Source organism: Lepidochelys kempii, chromosome 6 (assembly GCF_965140265.1).
Source record: "Lepidochelys kempii isolate rLepKem1 chromosome 6, rLepKem1.hap2, whole genome shotgun sequence".
Taxonomy (NCBI): Eukaryota; Metazoa; Chordata; order Testudines; family Cheloniidae; genus Lepidochelys; species Lepidochelys kempii.
The window spans coordinates 10458419-10469903 of record NC_133261.1 but is presented as its reverse complement, the minus strand read 5'-3'; the positions used below and the strand labels follow the sequence as shown (position 1 = coordinate 10469903).

General features: G+C 55.6%; 1 protein-coding gene across 2 annotated transcripts in view; it reads left to right on the top strand.

The window, feature by feature from the left end:
* Positions 1–911: 911 nt before the first annotated feature.
* Positions 912–11485, top strand: part of FBRS (fibrosin) — a 31903-nt gene continuing 21329 nt past the window's right edge. For both annotated transcript variants that reach the window (XM_073350395.1, XM_073350394.1), the window contains exons 1-9: positions 912–2899; positions 4131–4316; positions 4574–4609; positions 4728–4757; positions 5007–5055; positions 6804–7203; positions 7425–7660; positions 8023–8222; positions 8352–8396. In XM_073350395.1, the coding sequence (XP_073206496.1) occupies positions 2552–2899; positions 4131–4316; positions 4574–4609; positions 4728–4757; positions 5007–5055; positions 6804–7203; positions 7425–7660; positions 8023–8222; positions 8352–8396 (1530 nt within the window). In that variant the 5' untranslated portion in view covers positions 912–2551. The remainder of the gene's footprint in view (positions 2900–4130; positions 4317–4573; positions 4610–4727; positions 4758–5006; positions 5056–6803; positions 7204–7424; positions 7661–8022; positions 8223–8351; positions 8397–11485) is intronic.

Below are 11485 nucleotides of genomic sequence, written 5' to 3'. Positions count from 1 at the left end.
CCAATGCCATGCCAGAATCTGCCCTGCCTGTGCCCCATCTGTTAGGGGACCAGGGCCCCAAAGAGGGTTGGAGCTGCAGCAGAAGAGACTCCTGTTTTCATGCAAGGGAAAGCAGATGGGAGGAGGCCAGTGTTAAGGCAACTCCTTTACTGTAGCACCTAGGAGTCCTAGTCACAGTCCCGGTCTCATTGTGCTTGGTGCTGTACAAACAAAGTGATTGTCCCTTGAGTGCTGGCACTGGATTGGGATGAGATATCCCAGGAGGTTGGGATCAGAAATGCTTTTGCATTAGGTACCCAGCCGCTGTGTGTTGTTACATGAAGGAGATGGGGGCTGACTGCGGGTTATGAGGTGACAGGCTCATTTTTACCCAGCTGGATTCATCTGGGCCTTGGCCTAAGCCTTCTGTCAACAGCCATCCTTGGCCTGTGGGGATGGAGCAGCTGTGTCCCTGGCAGCAATGCATAGGCAAGCCTCCATACCTGGGTGTGGGGTCATACCCCCTCCCCACTGCTGTGGTTTGCGGTGGGGGAGGGATGGAGCTGGGTTTGGGCTGACCTGGTGTGATTGGGCAGGACTCTGAGAGCAGGCCAACATGTGACATGCATGGTGCTGGGGTTGGGTGGGGCACTGGGGCTGTGACATCAGAAGGGTGGTTGGTGACATCAGGACAGAATCAGGTCTTGTCATGTGATGTTGTAGTATGGTGGGGCTATGACATCAGAGTAGGATGTGATGTGATCAAGCTGTGCGGTGACATCAACATGCTTTTGCGTCTCCTGGGGACGTTGTGACATCACAATGTGGGGGAGGGAGAGTCCCGGCCTGGGGAGGGGCTGCAGGGACTACTTCTTCTAGCGGAGGGATTTTTTCCCTCTCTGTTCTTTCAGCACGTAGCGGAGGGATCGCACGCTGTGGTCGGAGTTGCGTCGCGTGCCGTGCGCAGAAGAGAAGAGGATCCGACGACGACGCGCACAGAGCCGAGAGAGTCGGGGGACAGTAGCGAGCGGGGCGCGGCCCGTGTAGCGGGAGGGCGAGACCAACCGGGCCCTCTCCCGTGGGGGAAGGAGAGACCGGCTCGGACCGAACCATTCCATCCCCCCCCCGCTCCGGCCAATCAACGGGGGGCGGGGGGCAGCGAGGACAGCGTAGGGCACGAGCCTCGCGGCCAATCAGCGCGGGGGTCGCGAGACGCCCCACTCCCCGCAACGGCCGCGAGACCCCCTCCCCGCCGTCAACGGATTCCTGCCCTCTACGGCCGCTTTCTTAAAGGGACAGAGCAACGTGAGGCGTCAAGGGGGATTTCTACCGGAAGAAAACAACCTCCCTCTTCTTCCCAGCGCCTGTCAATGGATTTAAAGGAAGCCCCGAGCTGGTAAAGGGGAGTTCGCTTCTGCCCCATTGTGGAAAGTGGTTTCTTGTCGGAGGACTTTGACGCCAGGTTCTTAAAGGGGACGCTGGCTGGCTAATGACGGAAGTGGCTGGTGAGATTTAAACTCCGGGTTCTCCAAAGGGACGTGGCCCCCTGACACGAATGCCAAGAAGCGGTTTCGGTCCGGTTTCTTAAAGGGGCAGTGACCCCGCGGGAGGCAGAAGCCGTTCGATCCGGATCCTGACCGGGGAGGCGGCTCCCCCCGAGCCAGGCGCGTCGGCTGCGGAGACTTGCACCGGGGTTGTTCAAGGCGAGGTGCCTTCCTCGGCACGTCAACCATTGCCATTGCTGGCAGAAGGGGAAGCCGGAGTCTTCAAGGGGAAGTCCCCCCTCCCCCCCCCCCGGCGTTTAGATCGGGACTCTCCCAGGGGAAGTGGCCCCAGGCCGGCTACGCAAGCGGCTGACTGCGGTGGGGGTGCCCAGCCCACGCACTTCAAGGGGAGGCCGCACCGCAGACGCCACCCTCCCCCGCGCTGCACTTTGTGCGGGGAGGGATTTAAACCTATTCTGAGGAGGGGCCCCCAACCCCGCAAGGGGGGGGGGGAGGGGGAATGTGAGGGCTGATTAAAGGGGAGGCCTCTGCGAGAAGCCGCCTCAGCCCTTTCCTCCCCTATCCTTAAAGGGGAGGCCCCGCTTTTGAAGGGGGGGCCCCTGGAAAGAGGGTGGTAGCATGGTTTGTTTCGGCCGCAATTTAATCTGAATTAAAGGGGAGGTGCACCTCGGCCCGCCCCCCCCCCCCGCCCCCAGGCTTGGCGTTTATGTCAAGGGGCATTAAACCTCTGTTCTTGGAAAGGCCTGCCTTAAAGGGGAAGACGCACAGAGCAGCCACTGTGGCGTTCTGAAGGCAAGGCCCCCCAAAGCAGCTGCCGCAGGGAGTTCGTGTTGGGGGGCCCTAAATCGGATTTCAAAGGGGACGATTGCCGGCGCGTGTCAAAATCCACCTTAAAGGAGAGGACGAAGACACACTCCCTCTGCTTCCTGGGGGAGCACCTCCCGCCTCCAGCTCTCCACCGGTCAGCGCCCAGAGGAGAGAGCGAGGACCCAGTTCAGAACAGCTGCCATGCAGCAGGCCGGAGAGGGGTGAAGGGCGTCGCAGGAAGAGGCTTGGCCAGGGGCAGCATGGAAGCAGCGGCCGCTCCTGCCCCCTGCTGGAGCGGGGGAGGTGGCAGGGCCCGGAGGTTGCGGCGCTGCTCGCGGCGGGACCGCGAGAGCCGCCGGAGCCAACGTCGGGGGGGACGACCGGGGGAGCCCGCCCACCGGGGTGTCCTCTCCTCCTCCTCAGACTCGGAGAGCGAAGGTCCCGCCCCGCCAGCCCCTGTGGCACCCGGTAAGCCCCGGCGCCGGCCTTTGCGCCGGAGGACAAGACCATCAGGCTCCTCCTGTAGCCATGAGGAGGAGGAGGAGGAGGAAGAGGATCTGATTGACGGTTTCGCCATTGCTAGTTTCATCAGTCTGGAGGCACTGGAGGTGAGGGGCTGAGAATCATCCTCAGCCACAGGCACTATAGGGCACAGGACACACATAGCAGAGCCCATTCCAAGCGAAGCACAGTGGTGTGTGACACACATACACCACACCCAAAACAGACAATTGTAGGCAGCCCAGCCCAGAGAGAGTGGATTTATGTGGTTATGTTTCTGGAGTACTTGGCATATAGCAGTGGAGGTGGGGTCATGTCTCGGTGCTGTGGGTTCCTGGGGGCTGGAATATAGTGAGGGACGTAGTTAGGTGCCAGAGGTTCCTGAGGGCTGAGATATAGTTGGGGAGACAGGGATGTGTTTTGGGGATGGGGGTTCCCGGGGGATGGGATATAGTGGGGGGGGCGGCAGGACAGCATGATGGAGGGGCAGTGTTGCAATGCCAGGGGATGTTGTATAGTATGGGCGGGGGGGGAGAGAACACACCTGTACATTGGAACCCCTAGCACTGGATATAGTGGGAGAGATGGGGCTATCTCTCAGTGGCAAGGGTTCCTGAGGGCTGGGATATAGCAGGAGGACGGGGCCATGACTTTTGTCTGGGATGCTGGGTGCTGTGTCCAGGAAGGTTGCTCTCCTTTGGGAAGAGGTGCTGTGTCTACATTGCCACTTTCAGCGCTAAAACGTTCAGGGGTGTGAAAAAAACACCCCTCCTAGCAACAAAAGTTTTAGCGCTGAACAGTGCCTGTATAGACACCTTGTTCGGGGTGGTTATTTTTTATCACTGCCAGGTAAAAAGCGTGGCCACAGGTAACACGAGCAGTGTAGACATACCCTAAGACACCTTCCGGTTAAGATGTGAAGCAGGGAATCCAGGTTTCAGGAATGCAGGGTGGGGAGCTCTCTGAGCTCCATGTGTTCCTGTTCTGCAGTGACTCATGCTTGCTCCTCTTGTCAGACTGGACTGATTACAAATCAAGGCGTGTACTCCAGAGTAAAGGTTGAACTCCACTAGGGCAGTTATAGTCTGCCATGTCACGCCCCCCAGGTGGCTGCTTCTCAGCACCAGGCAAGAGATCCCTACGTAAACCGTCCCTGTGCCCTGCCCAAGAGGTGGCCATATCTCAGCGTTGGGCAGGGGATCCCAGTATAAGCAGCCCCCCACACTCCACCCCAGAGGTGGCTGCATCTCAGCACTCTGTGAGGGAACTCCTTAGAGATGGCTGGGCAGGTGTCATCTGTCCTCAAGGAGCTGCTTCACCGTCTCCCCCTCCCCACAGAAGGACACAACATTGAGGACCCCCGAGCGGCTGGAGCATCGGCTGAAGCACTCGGGGAAGCGGAAGCGGGACGAGGGGAGTGGCTCAGAAGAGGAGGAGGGCCATGATGAGAGCTCAGAGAAGGGGTGTGGGCGGCATGCGGGGGAGCGGGCGCTGAGGAGACGCAGCAAGAGGAGGAGGAAAGAGGTCAGTGGAGAGGGGTTTGTGGGTTTGGGCAGGGAGAACTGAGGGGCTGTATGACATGGGGCTGCAAGAGAGGGTGGGGGGGCTGGGCAGGGGGACGGGGCATGGGGGATGCAAGGGAGGGTGGGGGCTGGATGAGGACTTTGGGATGGAGGCCGGGGGGAGTGGGTTACAGGAAATTCTCATGACACATGGCAGGGGCATCCCAACCCTGCTCAGCAGGGGGCGGTGCTGCCAATCATACCCCTTCATTTCCACAGGCCTCCCTCCGCTCCTACTTGGAAACAGGATACATAGTAAGTGGCTCCCTCGCGCTCCGCCTCTCCCCCCTTTGTCTGGCCCACGGCACCCCCTAGGGGCAGGCTCAGGCAGCTCGCCCTCCGCTCATCCCACCTTTGTCTTTCTCCCTTGCAGTGCGACATGGAGAGTGACCCAGGGGAGCAGGTGAGAGGCCCTGAACCCCACCCCTCCTCCTGCCCCCTCCTCCCATCCCCACCCCCTGAACTCCACCAGCCCACCCTTCCTGCTCCCACATCCCTGAATCCCCCCTCCCCTGGGTAGGCACATTCGGGAGGGGAGCCCTCCATGGGGAGCTCAGAGAATCAAGGATGGTGGGGAGCTCCTGGCGTGTATTTGGCATCAGGGGGCTCCCCACAGCCAGGGATAATGTGAGTTCATTTCTCTTCCTATCAGGCCTCCAATGATGACCTGGATCAATCGTTCACTGTCTCAACCAACAAAGGTGGGTGCTAAAGAAAAAGAGCGGCCCTTATCGAGCCCAGCACCCCCTGTGACATTACCCTGGGTACAATCTGGACTGTTGAACAGCTGTGTCCCCTTAATTTTTTAGCCTGCGCTGCCTTTTGCGCTGCTTTGCTGTGAGAACAGCCACTCCTGCTCCTACTCACTCATAGCCCCATACCTGCAAAATCACTCCCAGCTAAATGACGTGAGGGCTCTGGCCAGCCACTCATGAATTACATACAGGGCAACACCAGCAAATTCCCAGTCCCAGCCTTGTCGCCCAGAAATGTACGTCTTGTACTGCATGGCTCCCAGCTGGGCAATACGAGGCAGAAAGACAGTCATTTCATCAATGGAAAATTATATGCACAAACTCTGTTATCTCAAGTGGAGGTTCCCAAACGCTTCAATCCAAACACGCTGGCTTAGATAAAACAATAAAACAAGTTTCTTATCTCCAGAAAGAAAGATTTTTAAATGATTACAAGTAATGAGACATCAAACTCAGAAATGGTTACAATGAAAATAAAAGGGCAAAAAGGCAAACTAATACCTAACATCAGAATGGCCACACTGGGTCAGACCAAAGATCCAGCTAGCCCAGTATCCTGTCTACTGACAGTGGCCAATGCCAGGTGCCCCAGAGGGAATGAACAGAACAGGTAATCATCAAATGAGCCATTCCTTGTCACACATTCCCAGCTTCTGGCAAACAGAGGCTCGGGACACCATCCCTGCCCATCCTGGCTAATAGCCATTGATGGACCTATCCTTCATGAATATATCTAGTTCTTTTTTAAACCCTGTTATAGTCTTGGCCATCACAACATCTGCTGGTAAAGAGTTCCACAGGCTGACTGTGCGTTGTGTGAAAAAATACTTTTACAAGGAAGTACCTAGCTTAACAAGCTACCTTAACAAGCTAAGTGAACTTAAAGCAAAAATGTTTTTCTTGCAATAAGCTTACAGCAGTCTGGCTGGATTGCTTCAGCCAGGATCTCCCCCCAGTTCAGTGATGCTTCCTTTGTCTTTCCAACTTCACTGCTGCTGTGAGTAGAGATGCGGGGAGAGAGGTGATTTGGAGGCCACTGTTTCTCGTACCCTTTCCTCCTCTTTGAGGATCATCTCTAGCTGGGGGTCAGGCGACAGGCAGTCAGTTTACACAGAAACCCCCAACTGTGGCTTTGCCAATATGTAAAGTTTTCGCTCACACCCTTCTTCCTGCCAAAGAATGGCTGCTTATCTTGGTGGTAGTCCATGATGGTTCATTAGTTGTGCTGATACCTGGCCGGGATGTCAATGTGTCTTTTGTCTCTGAAGAACTGGTTTGGGCGTGCTTTTATAAACTTGGAACACGTTACAGCAATGTAATACAGTATAATCTTATAACTTCACATACATTGTTGCCACACATATTTTACTGGAATGATAATGTTCAGCAGATTATGAGTTTTCTATTACCACCTCACAAGGCATACATTTGTACACAATTTATCATAGTTTTTTGAAAAGTGGGAACATGGGGTACAGTCTGTCACAGCCCCCTAGCACTACACTGGGGCATAGGGCAGCACTGACTGCTGGGGAGAATGCTTCCTACTGAGCCCCCCACCCCGCTCCTTGCATGGCAGCACCCACCCACCCCACCCCCAGTGCTGCATTGGGGCATCAGGGGCAGCACTGGCAGCCAGGGGAGTGCCCCCTGGTGCTGGGTGGTCTCTCACTGGGTGCTGTCTCTCTCCCCAGCCTCGGGCCCAGTTGGTGCAGTGAACGGGAGCTGTGCAGCCAAACTCTCTGTGATCCCCAAGGTCTCAGGGCTGGAGCGGAGCCAGGAGCGGAGCCACGAGGCTGACGGGGACCCCCTGCTAGTGCCTTTCCTGCCCAAGGACCCCCTTTCTCAGGCAGCCCCAGCCCTCCCTGTGGCCCCAGCCCGGGCTCCTACTCCTCCAGCCCCGCCGCCCTCCCGGACACCCAACCCGGCTGCTGCCCGCACCACGCCCCAGCCCCGGGGTCAGCTGTCGGCGCCACAGGGGGGCCCAGCACCCCACATCCTGCCCCAGCCCACTGTGCATGGGAAGGGAGCGCCCTTCGCCAGCCCCACGCCGCCGGGGCCCTATGGAGCAGGGCTGGACCTCAGCATCGCCGGGTGAGTGAGCTAGGGAGTGCGTTCCTGCCTTGTTCTTTCCCCTTTCATTCTGTCACCTTTTTCCCTCATTCTTTTCTTGCTCTCCCCCCGTCTTATCTCGCATTCCGTTCCATGTTCCTTACCCCCTCATCTCCCCCCCCCCCCCAAACTACTCTTCTCCTGTTCGGTCTCGCTCGTTCTTTCCGCTGGGCTGACTTTCTCTCTTTCTCTGTCTTTTGCAGGTGCAGCCGGAGCAGCGCACACGCCAAGCCCTTGCTGCCCCCGTGCTCCTCCTCCTCGCAGCTTCCTCCCCGCCCCTCCACCCCCTCGCTGGCCCTGCCCCCCCACGCCTTCCCTTCCACCCTGCGGCCCCCCACCCACCATCACCCACCCCTCTTTCCCCCTTCTCCGGGCCTGCCCCCACCCCCCCCTCTGCTCCAGGTCGCTGGGCACCCGGCCGCAGCCGCAGCCTTATCCGGTGAGTTGGGAGGGAGGCACGAGGGAGTGGGGGGTGTATGGCGAGGCTGGTGAGGGGGAAGGGAGGGGCTGGTGGGGCGAGTCCCATCTCTTCTGGGAAGGGGCTGGCAGAGTGGAGAGGGGTGGAGCAGGCAGAAGATGGTTCCCATATCTCCAGGGGAGAGGGGCCGGCAGGGGGATCCCGTCTCTCTGGGAGGGTGGGGAGGTGGCTGCTGGTGGTGGTGGTGGAAGGGGTTTCACTTCTCAGGATGAGGCTGGTGGGGGGTGCTCTCGTCTCTCTGGGGGTCTGAGCAGGAGAGGCTACAAGGGGGTCCCATCTCCCCCAGATAACTGCACCCCCTGCTTTCTCCTCTCCCTGCTCAGAACAAGAGCTGATCCGGCAGGGCCTGAGCTCACGGTTCCTGACAGCGCAGGGCGGGGCCGACATGGGGGCTGCCGCCATCCGCCCGCTGGCCTTCCAGTTCCACCAGCACAACCACCAGCACCAGCATACCCACCAGCATACGCACCAGCACTTCACCCCCTTCCCACCGGGCATGGTGCCCGGGCCCGCCCCCGCCATGGTGAGTGACCCTCCAGTCTGACCCCAGGGCAGGAGACACTGCCTCAGGGGGAGCGGGGAAAGGACATGGGCCTCTAGAGAGCACTGGTGCGTTGGGTTCCCCTTATACCCCACTTTTTTTCTTTTCCAGTTTGAGAAATACCCAGGCAAGATTGATGGGCTTCTGAGGCATAACGTGAGTGCGGCCTTGGCAGCCACTATTCTGTTCCAGGGGTTCCCAAGGGCTGGGATATTGTGGGGGGCAGGGCTTTGTCTAGGTGCCGGGGCTCCTGGGGGCTGGGGTATGGGGGGGCAGGGCTTTGTCTAGGTGCCGGGGCTCCTGGGAGCTGGGGTATGGGGGGGGCAGGGCTTTGTCTAGGTGCCGGGGCTCCTGGGGGCTGGGGTATGGTGGGGCAGGGCTGTTTCTAGGTGCCGGGGCTCCTGGGGGCTGGGATATTGTGTGTTGGCGGGGGGGGACGGGACGGGGACATGTCTCAATACCAGGAGAGGTTCTTCGAGCGGTGTCCCTATGGATGCTGCACTGTAGGTGCGCTTGTGCCCCCTATGCCTTTGGTCGGAGATTTCTCATAGAAGTGTCAGGTCCACTCGCACATGCATGCTTGTCAGCCTCCTGCTCCGTGCTGCTGTTATATAGCACTGCACGGGCGAGCCGCCTTCAGTTCCTTCTCAGCCGACTCGGCCAGAGACAGAGCTCTGACACCGGTTCCCGTTGAGATTACCTCAGCTGGATCCTGCTCTGTTATTCTAGTAGTTAGTTTGTAGTGCTTAACATTAGTGTAATTAGTTTTAGCTTCCTAGTTATGAAAAATAATTATTTTTTTAATGTGTTACATTTGGATAGATATTAGTTAGTAGATAAGGTAGTTCCTGTTCACTGGAAGGTTATGCCCGGTTCTCCCAGTGCCAAACGTTGTCTGTTGTGACGGGCATTCCTCAGTGCATTTGTTGCCTCAGAGAATCGCACATTGCCCAGAAGTGTAAATTCTGTCTGGCATTGAAATCTAGAGCCAGAAAAATTGGGGAGATCAAACTTCGGCTCCTCATGATGGAAAGCTCACTACGCCCTGCTTCTGACCCAGGCCAAGGGACTCCTCCTGTACACCAGTCTCCAGGAAAATATGCTACCTCCACTATCTCTCAACCGCTTTCATTGAGGGTATTGTAGAGGAAGACGCAAGACTCCTCTCATAAGCCTTCCAAAGGTCGTGCCCTGAGTTCACGAGGTAGAATCCGTCTCAAAAAATCCAAGGTCATAGTATCTTCAGCTACTTGAGCACTGTCTGTTCTCTAGTCTGGTACCCATGAGGCTGCTGGTTCCTCAGGTTCCGAGGGCACCACTAGACCAAAAGATGGCAAAGCCTCGGGCCCATCGAGATCATTGGTACCGTTAGCAGACCAAAGCAGCAAGAAAAGCTCTTCCTCTGCGTCCTTGGTACCAAAGAAGCCCGCTTGGGCTCTGACCACGTTTCCCTCAGTGCAGCTGAGACTCATAGAACCATCAGCTCAGTGCAGACTATGGACTTGGTACTGACAGCACACTCGGTACCACAGGAGTTTAATCTTCCCTGGGACCTCGCTGTATATGAGGCACCCAATTCTCCACTGCCCGTCTCCAAAGTATTTTCCACACCGAGTGCATCGAGATGGCCCGTTCACCTGGTAATTACCGTTTCCCCTCAGATTTCTCCAGGCACGCCACCATAGTGAGCATTCCACAGTGAGTTTGAGGAAGAGGATTCTGATGAAGACCTTGCCTCAGTTTCCCAAATACTGATCCAGGGCTCTCCTCCTCACCCCTATAGTGGCCCTTCTCCAGAAGTCTCTTATGAGTCTATGACCACTCATGGCACAAGATTGCAACCACCCCCTCCTATGCCTTATGCAACACCTCCTTGGCCATACTGGGACCCTTGGGCCTATCATTAACAATTTTCCAGGGCTTCGAGCACCACCCATCACAAAGATAGTCAACCTTCATCGCCTTCCATCTCTAGGAGACCTGATCCTCAAGAAGAAACTTTATAAGAAGAAACTCATAAACATTTAGACCCATGTTAGGGGGCTTCTTCATTCATGCTCTCACTTCCCTGGTCCTTCTCGCATGAACAGAGCAACAATATCCGAAGTCTGAAGGTGCAAACAATTCGATGTTGGGGTGACCTTCCAGCAAGCTTAAATCCAAGTTCCTTTTTCCTTATTTTCGAATTTGAACTTACTTCCTGTTTGCCCCCAATTTATATAGTAATATTCTCAGCTATACTTTAACCAACCATTTTAATGAAATTTAGCTAACCAATCCTAACGTATTGTAACATGATTAGCTAAACAATTATATCCCACCACTTCAATTAGTTTACACCCAGCAAAATTAATTATACAGCAGACAGAAGCAATCACAAAACCAGACAGAGACCACGCAAATAAACAATAGCAAAGTGGGAACTATAATGACAAAACAATACAGAAGTGAGGATTTCACAACTACATCTATAAAGACACAAGGGTTTCCCAGCTGTGTCTAAGTGAGTTCTTACCAAACAGAAAACTATCAAACTAAATTTCCTTTTACATCTTCTAGGTTCTTTCCTTTCTCTGGAACTGATAGATCGGATCACCTTTCTAACAGCCCCAGATTGCCTTATTTCAATATGACTAGTTTGGAATGTGAGGATGTGACCATACGTTTCTCAGCTTATGGCTGCTCCCACTGCTTAGCCAAAGGCCTTAGCTTAAGAACAGGGCCCCAGACTGTCACAGTGAGAGAAGGCTCTTACACCAATTCTTTCTTTTATACTTCTATAACTAGCTAAATGATAAACATATACCTAAATTCTTAAAGTGTAGGCCTTTACAGATAGGCCTGAATATCTATATCCTAACAACTAGTTGGTAGAAAATCTTATTCGTCTGCCTCCTTACAACTTAAAATAACCAACTATCAGGCATTAATGGTGAAACATAATCACTAGGGGTTTACCAAATTCTCGGCCATGAAAAACACATTGCGGACCGTGAAGTCTGGTCTCGTGTGCTTTTACCGTATACTATACAGATTACACAGAGGAGACCAGCGTTTCTCAAATTGGGGGTCCTGACCCAAAAGGACAGGGGGTTTGCAAGGTTATTTTAGGGAGATTGGGGTATTGCCACCCTTCTGCGCTGCTTTCAGTGCTGGGTGGCCAGAGAGCGGTGGCTGTTGGCCAGGTGCCCAGTTCTGAAGGCAGCACCCCGCCAGCAGCAGCAGCCCGGAAATATTATTTACGT